The 15035-nt window shown below is 37.4% G+C and overlaps 1 protein-coding gene across 6 annotated transcripts in view; it reads left to right on the top strand.

Moving 5' to 3' along the window:
- ROBO2 (roundabout guidance receptor 2) overlaps positions 1-15035 on the top strand; it is a 459676-nt gene that overhangs the window by 337529 nt on the left and 107112 nt on the right. For all 6 annotated transcript variants that reach the window (XM_082046751.1, XM_082046748.1, XM_082046750.1 and 3 more), the window contains exon 8: positions 13533-13657. In XM_082046751.1, coding sequence (XP_081902877.1) covers positions 13533-13657 — 125 coding nt within the window. The remainder of the gene's footprint in view (positions 1-13532; positions 13658-15035) is intronic.

The following is a 15035-nucleotide window of genomic DNA, read 5'->3' as shown; positions in this document are numbered from 1 at the left end:
CTCAGTCTCCTCCAGGCTGAACAAACCAAGTGACTTTAGCCACTCCTCATATGGCTTCCCCTCCAAACCCTTCACCAGCTCTGTGACCCTCTTCTGGACACTGTCCAGTAGTTTTATGTCCTTTCTATCCTGTGGCACCCAGAACTGCACACAGTGCTCCAGGTGAGGCCGCACCAGCGCAGAGCAGAGCGGGACAATCACCTCCCTCGCCCGGCTGGCAATGCTGTGCTGGATGCACCCAGGACACGGGTGGCCCTCTTGGCTGCCAGGGACACTGTTGGCTCATGTTCAACTTGCCGTCGACCAGAACCCTCAGATCCCTCTCCACAGAGCTGCTTTCCAACATCTTCTCCCCCAGTCTGTATGTACAACCAGGGTTGCTGTGTCCCAGGTGCAAGAAAATTTGCCTTTGTGTATAAAATACTGTATGAATTTAGCATGCTTCTAATGTAAATCTCTCATTTTAGAGAGAAGTGTTATACGGCTGATAATAAAATATGCTTCTTCGTTCACTAAGAAAATGCTACAACATTAAAAGTATTTTACTTCTAGATCTTTTTCTCACTTTGCTCACTCTTAAAAGAAACAAGAAAAAAAAGTAGTTTCAGGCTCTGTGAAAGCCACATAAAATAAATGCCTGGAGATTCACAAGAAAGTGTTGATGGTGCCTCATTTCAGGACACTGATTCTTTTTTAAGACTTTTAATCTGTTGAGTCATCCATGATTCCATCTCCAAAGCTTACACACAAGCTCTTGGTCTCAAGTTACTTTATATCCAGGTATACAATTCCCTTGTGTGACTGTGCTGTGGTCAATTTGGCATATTCCCTGCCTATGCTATTTTGCTACAAGTGATCCTCTCGTACAAAGAAAATTCTTATTTTACATTATTTATTCAGGAAAGATAAATTAAAATTGTTCACCTTAAAATAATTATCATATAGGCAAATAGTCTTTATAAAATGATATAGTTTAGTGATTGTGAATTGTGAAAAGATTTTAAAGTGAATAGGTCCAACCCCAAAGATATTTAACATATAGAACTCCCTTACAAGTGTGTGTGCAGTGATTGCTATGTGTAAGCAGATCACTTTCTTTAGATGACTTGCATCTAACCCTGTACCTGTAGAAAAGGCAATGCTGTCCTTATGATAGTGTGTTCCTTTATTGTTTTTTTCTTAAGGACCTGAAATTAAGTTGACTTCTACAGGTCTTATTTCTGTTTTGTTCAAGAGTAAGAAAAGCAGGTGACTACCTATCCTGTTGAAATTTTAAAGCCTGGTAAAGCAAACCAAAGTAACCTCCTTCTCCACCACTGTTTCCCCACCAAAAACCCAAATGTTCTTCCATTAAAATTGTCATTTGACAAGAATGATGAGTCAAATCTTGTAACATTTTTTGTTCAGGAAGTTAACTGGCGCGCAGAGCAAAAATACCTTTCCTTACAAAAAGGAAGCTAGAGGAGACATTACTTAATGTTATTAAGCTCATAGCTCTCTAGGAGGGTGACATTTTAATATAAGTATATTCTTATATTTATGTAGACATTAAACTGCAGGGGAGCAGTTTAAAAGTTTATATTATTTTGTGACATCTGAGAATTATCTAGGTACTTACACCTTTCACCTCTCCCTCCAGTTCAAAGCAGACATGTTTTGTCTTTATTGTGTTTTAAACAAGACCAAACCATTTTCTTTCAGTGGCTTCTCACTGAAGAACAGATGAATGTATTTTTTAATGTTCCAGGATTGCAATTCTTGCTGCAAACTGGATAATTTTAATTTTTTATGAAGTTTTTGCCTGTTTCAGATACCTATATTCTGTTAGTTGTGATATTTTTGTTTAAATTTCAGCTTGAGTGGAAAATTCAGCAGTGGATTTACCAATGACCATGTTTGGTTCAAGCCATTATTAACATATGGTATATAGTACATAGACAAAGTGAGGTATAATTCTGCCTGCGGTGGGTGGCAGCTGGTGAATTCAACAGCTCTGTGCCAGATTACTCATCATGTTTGGATTTGCTGCTAGGAATAAATATGTTGCCCATTTCTAAAATAGATGGTCTCTTATTTAGAACCTTTTGAAAAGATTTCTGAAGGCATTTACAACAGATGGGTTTAGGAAACGAGACATTTATGCCTATTTAGACTATTCCTATTGTTATTTCACTCATTAGATTAATTTTCCAGAAGAGCAAGTTAGTATTTTCTTACTTTACATTCTGCTATATTTCTTATGGCAGGTGTGCCAGAGAATAGCTGTTAAAAGAAGCACAAAAGTTGGGAGGAGCCCAAAAATTTCATATAATCTCACCTGAAAGTAATACTGACCCTATTTTCTGAACCAGTTGCCGTATTGCTCTGAGGTGGAGGACTTAAAGTTCAAATGGAAGACCTAGGAAGATCTGTCTGATGTTTCATTTCCCTCTTTACTAATAATCCAAAAAGTCATTCAGATAACAGACTACTGAGTTTTCAAATTAATTTCAACTACATCCAAGTGAAAATACAATTCTTTGCATTTCAGTTTCCTTTCAGTAAGTCAAGTTTACTAAACTTATTGTAATATGCTGTGACTCATCTTCCCAGACAAAAAGTGTCATGCAGCAAACAGCTAGATACTTTTGTCAACTGGATAGGATAGAAATTAAGAATTTGGAATTAATTAAGGAAGTAAGGGGAGACTAACCAAGTTATAAAAAATTTGCTTCCGTACCATGTTGGAGAAGAGAGAAACAGATAAGACACTTGCCATGAATTTTCCAGATTTCAGTTCGATTAAATACAGTCCATTCACATTTAAATGCAACATGACTGTATGATACATTTCACTGTGCTTTGAGAAGTTTTCATATAGTAAATCAGCCTGGCATGACATAATGGTCTATTAACAGTAGTGCAGCATGAAACATAAAACAGAAAGGGCTGTATTTTAAATAAAGTTGTATTGGGTTTTGTGGCTTGAAATTACGTTGCTTTATTCTTCTCTGTTCTGACTCTTCCAGGGAAAGTTTATATAGAATGAGTACTTTTCTTCTTAGTATATTCATGAAAATATCACCTTCACTTGAGACACTGAGGATTTATACAGTATTGGTAATGGCAATTGGTGTGTGACAGAAGAGATGAGATCATGGTTGGCACTGCGCTGCCAGCTTTCAGTGGCAGAAATCTCAAATCTATATCAAACTGTGGTATGTTGCCTGTCTACCTGCTGCTATGACCTATAGAGATTTTTCAGAAAAGGGTAAGGACACTAGTGAACATTAGGCTTTTTGGATTAATTTCTTCCTTCAGTGAAAGAATAATGCATCTTCCTTGTTTAAAAATAGGCACTTTTTTTTTTTTTATCAGATTAAAGAGAAAAGATTGACATAGAATGAAATAAGGATTTCTTTGTGTACCAGTAAGAAATTAAAATATAGAGCTGACTTATTCTGACATTTCTTAGGCTTTTAAAGACCAGTCTAAATATCCTAAAGTCCTTAGCATTTCTGCTTTGGCAAACTCCAATAGTTGGACCTATATGAATCCTGTAGTGGCTTCAGATATCATAGAAATACAACATTTGCAATATATGGGCCAGAATGGCTCTACAAGTGGACACAGCGTGTCCATCACCAAGCATTTAAGTGCTGGTCCACAAAAATTGGCTTCATTTCCAGCTGCTCCAAGTCTTCCTGGGTGTGCCAGATAGTGGTCAGAACAGAAATACAGCAAATCTGGTAGAGGATTCTTCTTCTATGATAAGTGTGAAAGATGGTGGTGCATAAACTTCAAGTTTTAGCACATCATACTGTGTTGTTCTGCCTCGTTCCTCTATGGTACCGAGTATGTGCCAGTACGCATACTATTTCTCTTAGAGAAAATCCAGTTACAGCAAGTGCAAGAAGTGATTTTTTTTTTATTTTATTTTTATTTTTTTAATTTCTGAACTCTGGCTTAAGAAAATTTTAAGAAGTTTCATGTGTACATCTTTTTCAACTTTCCTGAAGCATGCTCAAATCAGTAGGAACTGTTTTCTTACTTCAGTGGATTCTGAGTCTCTCCATAAGTCTTTGAAGAGTAGTGTACAAAAAAGTCTTTTAATGCTCCCTCCAAACTTTTCTTTTTTCTAAAAGGAGAAATCACTTTTATTTCAAGAGGAGTGCGGAAATCAACACATTAGTCTATTCACTTTTCCCTTTACCTTCTTTGCTTAGTTGCTGCTAGCCATATTACAGTTTGGGTATGATCTCAGTGTTATTCAACAGCAAAACTACCTTATGCCCCATTCCTTGAGTGCTAGCATTGTCAATCAGCATAAATAGTCTGTTTTCTCCCTCACTCATTTTCCTCTATTCACTTTGCAGGGTCTAAGTTGAGTAGAATATTTCCTCTCAGCCTTTCGTATTCTCAAGGGTAAACAAATCAGGAACTGCTCATCATTCTCAGCATAGATGTAGCCTGTTAGCCTGTCTGGGCTCTTCACTCTTCTCATCTCCTCCTTAGCTCTTCAGCGTGTGAATCCATGTTCTTTTGAAGGAGATAACCAGATTACACTCATTATTTTGATGAAATCTTACTGTATCAGCAAGGGGTGTGCTTTTCTTTTTTAAACACATTAACAGCAAACCCTACTGCTATCTCCAATGACAAAGGGAATCACAGCAGATTACACATCTTTTTTGATGTCGTAATTTGATTTGTTGGCTAAACTCACAGAAGGTTTAGTAGCACAAGCCACTGGCTAAAGTGTTAAGATTTTAGGAGAACACATCTTTCCTATCTGATTTGAGCAAAAGGTATATCCTGAATCTCAGACACTTGAGAAAAAACAGACAAACAAACAACACAACAAACAGCATTGTCTAGAATAGAAAAAGTCCTGAATAATGTAAATTATTGAGCAGACAGAATCATTGCTACTTCGCTTTATATATATCAAAACTAAGTGAAGGACTTTCTAGAAGAGATTTTCCAGGAGTGTCTGTAAGGTGCAGAGGCTGCTTAAAAGAGGTGATTGGACAAGATATGATAAAATAGAGATGTTGATTAAAGGAGAGCAGGCTACAGTCTAATGTTGAGATTAAAATCAGACCAGATACTTAAAACTAATTTTTAAATGTACTATAAAACAAAGAGGAGGAGATCAGGAAAGGTGCTGCTGATGAACTCAGAGTAGTGGAAATGGAGGGAAAAGGATGAGTTGGAAAGCAGGTGCCTTTCTTTTCTGTTATGTTGGATTTTTATTATATATAAAATTATACTCATGGTTTTGTTGTATTGACATTAATCTTAAGTAAGAAGGAAGAACAAATCCTTGGTAGCATTTGTGGTTTTTTTATACTTCAACTTTTGTTATAAAAATGATAAATGCAGATTTGGCAGTTATATTAATTGAAAGTGGCAGGGAAGCTTTGAATATAAACCAAACCTGTTTTTTCATTATTCTTTATCTCACATCTCTTTCTTTCACCATGCAGATTTATCCCACTTGTTTCTTTTAGGTCATCCAGGGATAAAAGAGAGATTTTATGTGTCAAAATATATAGGACAGTTAGCATTTTTTATTTATTGATTCTCTAGACTTCTTTCACCTTTTGCAAAGAAAGAAAAAATGCTTATGCTTCCACGCTTTCAGAGATTATCTGCTTCAGTGTTTCAGACAATTGAAGGATAAACCTGTTGTTATATGTGAAATTCAGAACCTGGATTTAAATTTAAGGTTAGGACAATTAGTCAAGGTATGAAACAAGGTTTAGCATTCTCAGATGACTGAAGTGTGATCTTTCCACACCATTGTGGTTTCGCATGTCTCATCCAAACACAGCAAACAAAACACAAAGGAATTCTTACTTTCCATGAGACAGAAGCAGTGTGAGGGACACCTACAGCGGAACTGGTCTTGGTGATAATCTTGCTGAGACGTTGCTTCCGGCTGCTCTCTACCTCTGCCCCACAGTAGCCTGATTCCTCTTCCCCAGTGCTTCCTTTCATTCGACCTGCTAAAAGCTCTCTCTGCTTGCCCCGTGTTCTAATTTTGTGTAGTTGATCTCTTCGTGCAGGACATATGAGAAATTATTTTGAAGCAGTGTCAATGTTAAAGATGATATCAGAACTATGGATTATAAATACTCCTCTAGGTTATGGGAAGCTCCTTTTCAGAAGAATCAAACCAAATACCTGCTTTGCCACCTCCAGCTGTGTCATTTTAAAATAATATCATGGGTCTAGTTAGAGGTTTCATGAATCACTTGTTATCCCCACAACATACCCATTCCTCATGTTTATTGACAGAACCATCCACCTGAAGAAGAAATCGTGGAAGAAAGAGAATACTCTAAATGCACAAGGAAGATAACATAGTTAAAGGAGAATAGAAAGTCCAGAAAATGAGAACTATCCACTTTTTTCAAACTCCAACAGCACTCATACAGACTAGAGAACAATTATAGATTCCTATGGTAACATGATACTCATGGCAGAGAAAAAAAGGAAGCTCATTTCGCAGACAACTCAATCATGACTAGCATGCTAAAAAGTTATTTCCTTTCTGGTCTGTGTACACACCTGATCACTGGAGCACACCATACGATTGAGAAGTCTTTTCACTTTAAAGAAAATGAGCATCCTAAACTTCCATTAGTTTATGCCTGATAAGAAATATCTGAATTAGTAACAGTCCTACATTTTCATCCTCTCAGGCTTCCGTAATGGCTCCTGTGTCAGAAGCTACACCCTTGATTTATCATTAGTCATAGCTAATAGTGCACTAATAACTTTGTGTCCTAAGAACCACACATCATTTTCGGTGTCCATTAAGAAGATCCGAACTTCTGAGGAAAGAACTGCTGACTCAGCCCAGGTTTCTAGCGTTTGAGACTGGTAATATTTTCTGTTTTACTCTATATAACCCATCAGCAATAGTAGCCTCACAAACCGTCTTTCAAAACTCCTAGACTTCCTTATCTGCAGCTTTTGGCAGCTCAACCCACGCAAAGGGCAAATGTTGCTATAGCAAGGTACAGAAGCAGGGTATTAACACTTTTCTTTTACATTTGAATCACAAAAGCATCCAAAATTCCAGTAACTACCAGACCTTCTAGACAAATTTAACCAATGACATACAAAGGAGGGGGATCATTATTTTCTTTCAAGAATTCCTTTACCTCCTTTAACTGCCGTCTAATCCATTATCTAGAAGCAACAAAGCAATCCTACAAATAAGTAGTCCTACTCCATAGATGATGTCAATGGTTAGCTCCTTTTTCAAAATATGTAGTATTTAAACTAGAGCTCCTGAGGCTTCTGCTATCCTCTGTGTAAATGGCTTAGAGGCAAGTCTTGATCTCTATTTGGTAAGACTAGAACTGAGTTTGACCTCTTAAAAAAATCAACGTGTATTGAAGATCAGCTGAAATGGCCGCATGAATATTGTCGTTGTGCGAAGAGTTCAAGAAGAGCGTTAAGATATCCAGTTTCAAGTCTCTGAGGGCTTTGCAAAATAAGAATGTGCTGTTGATTGGGTTCCAGAAGTCAGGTGGTGATTTGAGGAAGGCACCATTATCTTGTCACCCTAATGGACTCTTTCACTTCCAGGCAGAATTGCTAAGTATTTTACCAGGTTTACCTTTGATTGTTCCAAGTGTTATTATGAAATTAATTTATTGCTGCAAGTGTACAACACTGAAAAAGACTGTGGATAGGACTATTAGATTGGTCTGCTGTCTCTTCCCTGCTGGAAGAAGAGCTGAGTCTCAAAGAATCTTGGTGCTTTACCAGCCAATGTGTTTCTGCTTGTTCCTCAAAGCTTTTTCCCCTGTCAGTGAGCATTATCTGAGTTTTCGTTAGAAAATTTACAAATCAGCATCTTTCACCTTGCCCCCTTTGAACCAGTCACAAAAATATGTTTATGGATAATAAACAATTCCATCTTTTCACTTTAACTTGCTTAAGTAATCTTCTTGATGAATTTCATTTGCAGTTCACTATCAACTGAAATTAGTTGCAATTAAAGGTTGTCAAATCTGTAATTGAAGCTCTTCAATATTTGTTGCTGTCATTCTTTTCCTGTAATATATAATTTTTTAAGTGGGTCTGATCCAAAGACCACACAAGCCAATAGGAGAATTTCTACCAATTTCAGTGAGCTTTGAATAAAACCTCTTATGCCATGGAATGTAAGGACATTTTATCTAAGTACATGTAATTAAAAGATTACTAAATTTTTCATTATCTGAAAATTGTTTGGATTATGTAAAATGAGTTTGGTCCCATAGTGGTGGCCTCAGGTAATTGAAGATGTTGAGAAAAAAAAACAAACAACAACAATCTCACTGATATTAGTTGCCGTGGTTACAATTCTCTTTCTGCTTGTGGTAGCAATACTGGATTAAAATTTGCTACAACATCGACCTTTACTTAAAATGACACCAATATCATGTATGCACCCCAGGGCACATGAGCTGAGGGAGATGCTGTGAGCAAGTCACGATACTAAAATTCCCGTAGGATCATTGATGTCAATGTGAACCACAAATCAGAAGATCAGCTTAGAAAACTGTGTAACTGGATGAAAGTGTTGCTAATACTTGATATGGGATCAGTCTTTTTTTGCTATTAATTCACATGTTCCTGGGGTAACTTTCCACTCCTCTTCTGAGTTTTCTGCCATATTTCTTATCAGTTGACCAGAGTTCACCTAGGAGGGATGAACTCACTGTCTCAGTCAAGCTTCTCTGTATCAGCAGCTTTATCAGCTCCTGGTGACTCAGCGTAACCTTTAGTATTCAGGAACACTGCTGGGGAAGAAATGAATGCAATCCATCCCTTCAGATTAGAGATTGTGCTAACTATTAATATTTTAGAAGAGTCAAGAAATCCCTCTGAAAGGATTTGCAGTATTTGTTTGTTTGTTTGTTTGTTTTCCTAAAGCTCTTCAACACTTGAGCAGAGGCTACTTTCATATACATTTATTAATAGAATAAAAGATCCATTCAGTCATGCATAAAATGACATCTAGAAAGAGCACAACAAATGCACTCTTCCCATTTTGAACAACGTAACTAATGTTCACTACTGCTCATGCTTTTCTATCTCCATTTTAATTCTTGCAGTAGAATGCTGTTCTGTGCTGTAAAAACAGTTCTGAACATGATGTGATTAACCTTAGGGTCCCCCCATCCCCTCGTCTCAAAGCCCTCTCGTTCGTGGCCTGTGCTTTCTATTCATGTTCAACCACCTGATTTCCATATCATCCCGCTCAGCCTCACAAGCGGCTATTAGCATAACAGAGCTTCAGTGTGACATTGATTGAAGCCAGCACTTGCTGAATGCAGTATCAAAGCATAATTTGCCAGAAATCAAATCTAATTTACTGTGTACTATTTAAATTTCTCAGAAACAAAACAAAAAAAGTTTCAATAGAAGTGTGCTAGGTCTGTAGACTTAAATGTTCTATTTTTTTTTTCCATATTTTCCTCGTCCTCTAGATTCCAAGCAATATATTTCCTTTTAGAGTCTTTGACATTCAAATGTCAATTAAGCAAGAGTTTTTCCACTCTGTTTATTCCAATCTGGTTAACATTACATCTGAAACAGTTAAGGGCAATAGTTTGATAGGCACAACACTCACTTTGCTGCTTCATAATAGTTTTTTCAACAGATTCTTCTAATGATCCTAATGTTTAGCTTGGATTAAGCATTAAAGTACCACATAACTTTAACAGCTGAAGCATATCAAGCCTGCTGTTATTTCTCTAACTGTAACTTTTCAGAATGTTCTAAAAATCCACCTACTTTGAGAGAAGCAATAATGGCTTGAATTAGGTTTTTTCCAACATTCCACTGAAGCCAGCCTTTGAGGAAGTAATGATCTCAGTTAACCTTCTGCAAAATGGCAGTATTAGTATTTCTCTATCTTTGTAAACAACATGTGTATATGAAGTTAATGAGCTCTATTTTAGGAAAATTAAAGAGCCCAAATCCTTATTCTGTCAAAGAAGCATTGCTGTCTCTGAGCAGGATCACATTGCATTCTCTGGGGATAATGGTAGTCTTACTGCTTTGGTAGTTATGCTTGACCAAGAATTATTCCTGCAATTATTAACTGTTACTTTCAGCTGTAAATTTGCATTATTCAAGTGGAAATTGATAGATAGTACTGGTTTGGTGAAAACATTGTTTAAATTCTGTATGAAAGGTCATTTTTATCAGAGGCTGTCTATAAACAGATATTAGCTGAATATGACAACAAACTGTAAGAAAATGGGGGTTTCCTTGATTACATTCTAGAACCCCATATTTGAATAAGTTTAAAAAACCCACATACAAGGTTTTATTTTTTCAAAATGACATTTTTTATGTTCTTTAACATTACGGTATTAAATAGTTTGGCTGAATGAATTGGTTTTGTGCTCTAATTAACAGTGACTAATAGAAGTCAGCTCCTTGTGTGATCAAGATATTATGTTTAAATAAAAGCTACAATTCACTTATCTATTTTTACAGTGAATTTATAATAACTATGGCTGCAGAGAAAATCTAGAAAAAATCCTTGCATAACTATGCATCATTGTTTACTGTAGTCTTTAAAAAGTCTAAATTAGCACCTATGAGGCCACGGATCTTCTGTTCACCTAGTATGGCAAACGCTGGAGCAGACTTAGTGTGTGGCAGGGAGACAAGAGAGCAACATTGTCAGTCCCTGTTGTTTTTATTATCTGGACTGAGCTACAGCCTTAATTCCAGCTTCTTTTCTTTGTCTCTTTTTGCAAAAGAAAGGATCAGTTTTCTGCTCTTAGAAAAATGAGAGATGTTCAAAGTTACAAGTACATCGAAAGCTAGAAACCGAGTAGAAATTAGGACTTTTATCTCTCATTGTTCCTTGACTACCAAACTACCTTAATTTAGTGCTTGGAAAGTCTGCTACAGCAACAGGTTCAGTGCTATCACCTCTGCTCAGAGGTTTGAATTTTTGACTCACAGTGCAGCCTTGTGTGTGTGAGAATGTTTCAGATGAACCCTTAAACTTACCTACCTTGCATTTATTTGGTTATGTGATTTGAAAGATAGAGTCATTTTTTTCTTCTGTTGAAGAGCCTCAGAGCACCGTGCACATAACATGCCCTCAATGCACCAAACATGCCTACAAAGTGATCTTAGGCATTGATCATGCTTAGGTATGATCTATGGCAGGGGTGTCAAACTCATTTTCACTGGGGGCCACATCAGCCTCGCAGAGCCAGATGTAATTTTAAGACTGTATAAATGCAGAAGTAGTTACTGCCAAATGCAGATATAACACCTGAAGAAGCTAGAGGTTTTCTGCTCTTCCTTCTGCCTGAGGTCGCTATTGATTCTATATTAATATCCCAGGCAATGAACTTCTATGGCTGAGCAGCAAACACTGAAGTAATTCAGTGACCTTTATTAAGTGGGTGGTCAGAACTGTACAGATACCTTAGTGTAAGGTATGCCTACAGGAATGGAGGTTTCTAATTCACAACTTAAAGGTCTTTCTCTCTTTCCCTTTCCATATGATTGAATGAACAATCACATGTTGCTGATTACCACATTACTGCCTTCTGACACCTGTAGGGATTGCATACAGATATGCTAGGTAGAGCAAGGTGAGGTAAAACCAAGTCACTTGCTGCAGTCCAGCACTTTAGGAATAGTACAGGATGAATTCAGATTCTAGAGTATGTATAACAACACCTATGTTCTTATAGAAACCTCAAAACATACAGACAGAAACGGGTAGCAGTGGGGCACGTAGCCCTTCACCTCTCACCTGCTGAGGCCTGGGGAGGAGGTGGACACGTGTCCCTCCAGAGAGGCCAAAACCTGTGCTTAGGAGTATGAGGCAGAAAGAAGACTCCTCATGTTGTCCTTACTCTCTGCCTTCTAAATTGATGATGATTCATGTTTATTAAGTGCTTTGCAGGTCTTGTTTTAAGAATGCATTAAACCAGTGCTATTCAACTGGTGCTCTTTAGACTCCTGCTGATCTGTAAAGCCTTGGGGAGTACCTCATGAGATAACTGTAAAGTGTGTTTTAAAAAAATCTGGATCTGCATACATTTCTATGCAGTTAGCAGATTTGCGTCTGTGCTGTCAGCAGGTGTAATCGGAAGCTGGGTCTTGATTGCTCTTCGTGCCTAATTAAATAGTTTGTAATTATAACGGTGAAAATATGGTTTTCTAAAACACTTAAATTCTGTTTACCTAGAAGCTTAGTGTTCCTAAACCATCCCTCTACATAATAACCAACCCAATAGTGGAATAGAAGAAAACTAATGTGTTTTTTTATTATTATTATGATTTTGTCCTCTTCTTCAGCGTCCTTCAAAAGTTAGTCTTTTGAAGAGAGTATTTGGAGACAATGCTTACATTTTTAAGAGATGCCAAACAGTATAAATCCAATTCCAGTGAATTCCAATGTAGAACTAAGACTGGAAGGTTTGCATGTCATGCATAGGAAAGTCATTTGCTTTATCACATTATGCTCAACATAGTCACTGATGTCAAGTTTTTTCTTTCAAATCCTTCAACACTGCTTCTTCCCCACCTTCCTTCTGCACATTAACACCTCTTCTCTCCCTTCTTATTTGCAGTAAACATTGACTGTCTGTTCTACATCAATACCCCCAAACAAGTAAACCTACACTTCTCTTTTAGAAATTGTTCACTTCTGACTGTGCTTCCGGGTCCCCTATGTCTGAACACTATTAATGCCATTCACTTGAAAACATAGCCAATCCTGGTTCTTCTTTCTTGTTTTAACTCCACTTTCTCCTTTTTTCTTTTCCTTGTCTCTTCCTGGAATACCTATTCCTTCTTATTCATCACTCACTACTGCCCACTAACTCTTCAACTCTTGATTCTTTCTTATCTGTGCACAAGCTGAAATCTGGATCTCCCAAATTGGTGTTGTTTCAGCAACCATTATTTTACAGCAAGCCCTCCTTCCCACTCCATTCTTGACCATGCTACCCCTAAGAGAAGCAAGGAAGCTCTTTAACTTCTCTCCTTCTGCTATCATCCAGACCTTCCTCTCCTTTCTCAATCTTTTTTTAAAAGTCTAGAGGGGCAGACTGAAATAGGCTATCTGTATATCCTAATTCACACCTTGCAACATGATAGCTCCAGCACAGTAGCAAGCTCTGTGAAGCACTGAGGGTATGAGAGTGCTGATAGGCAGAATGCATCCAGAGCCAACATCATAAACACCTGACTGCTGCTCCTTAGCATTTATTGTCATCAGAATTTACTCTGGCATGTATGGTTGTAATGTTTCTTTTTTGTTTCTTTTTTTTTTAAAAAAAAAAAAAACTGGGGATATCACGTACTGCTATTGCTACTCTTTTTGTTGCTGTTGTTGTTTTTGTTTCTATATTAGTTCTGTCTATACTAATCAATGTTTCTGGTGTTATGTCCTCTGACATAAAACAAACCTCCATGATGTCGTCTCTTTCCTTCAATTTTCCTGATCTCCCCTTTGCAAAATATCCTAAATTTACACCATATATTTTCTTACATTGTAGCTCCCCCACAGTTTGTGGTGAGACCACGAGACCAGATTGTAGCCCAGGGTCGAACAGTGACTTTTCCTTGTGAAACTAAAGGAAATCCCCAGCCAGCTGTTTTCTGGCAAAAAGAAGGAAGCCAGGTAAGTTATGAACACCCTGTAAGTCTTTCAAGCCTTTCTAAGCAGTTATATTGTTAAATTTTTAGAGCATTATTTATGTTACCTTTCATGGATTCTTTTCATCTTTCACAAGACTTTGTCTTTTAAACTATCACTATTCTCTACCAACATTTTAGATAAGAAAGGTATGACTCAATTTTTAACTAATCAGAGTCGATAATTAAAGTTAACAATCTGTCTAGACATGATCAAGCAGATATATAGCTAGCAAGCTGATTTGCATTGGCATATCCTCATAGTGCTTAGAGATATAGGTTTTGAGAATGTGAATGCTCTTTTCAGTATATTTATCTCAGGAAATTTCCAAATCTGGTTTTGGAAATATTTTCCTCATCCTTACTGTCATGTTTTGAAAGTGAAATTTCTGATGTAGCAGTCAATGTTGCCATCAGTCAATACTAACTTCTATAGCTTAATATTTGAGTGTCATGCCGTAACATTTTTTTTACTGCTTTGCTGTATTGTCACTATGTCACAGCAGAAGTCAGGCCTTCTCACTTTCAGCATGCGACTCATGTTATCATGATAAATTTGAACTCTGTAAACTATGTGTCATATTCTCTTTTGCACCTGAGAAACATTTAAAAGGGGCGAGTGGATGCCCAAAGACAGTGCTTTCTGGAGCTCCCTGATGAAGCCTGTTATGGCTATGTCTGTCGATATATCTATGCTGTGTACCATTCTCTGTTAGCTAAACTAGTCTTTTCAGTGCCCTGTGCTAGTTTTTTCCCATACAGTGATGTGTGAGTTAACTCAAGTGTCTCCACTGTGCCATGAAGTACAGGTGTGCCTTTTGTCTAAGCTGGAGGCATTGTGTGTACCTGCTCACTTTAATACGAACTGAATGGCAGATCTCCCTCTCTGCCCCACCTGCTCCTGCTTCACCTTCTCAGGAGGTCAGATAACTGGTCCAGAATGACAGGGCCAAGGCTGACAGCATTTTGTGCTCTGTTCCATTTGTGGCTCACAGAGGTACACTCTTTATGAGTGTGTGTATGAGTGTAAGCTTAGCCTCCAGTGTGTTTCTTTCAGCATATTATTTGGAGAACTTTAGATCTAGCCTCCATGGATTGCATCCTGGAAAAGCACAGTATGGTGAGTCTCACTAAGGTGAAAATTGTTCCAAGGGGAAAGTAGAATAGCATGTTGAAATTAAAGTAGGAAGTACTGATGTGCTAGCAAGCATTTCAAAACTTTTCCTTGTAGAGCATTTTAATAACATGTTAATGTTTTTGTAAAGTGAGCTTATAGTGTCACACTTGAATCTAATAAAGTGGACATCCATCATGCTGTAATAAAGAGAAGAGCTTCTAATTAAAGTAGGACATAATTTGCAGGA

The sequence above is a fragment of the Streptopelia decaocto genome (assembly GCF_964273445.1).
Source record: "Streptopelia decaocto genome assembly, chromosome: 1".
NCBI classification, from domain to species: domain Eukaryota; kingdom Metazoa; phylum Chordata; class Aves; order Columbiformes; family Columbidae; genus Streptopelia; species Streptopelia decaocto.
Note: the sequence above shows the minus strand (reverse complement) of the source record. Positions and strands in the feature narration are given on the sequence as shown.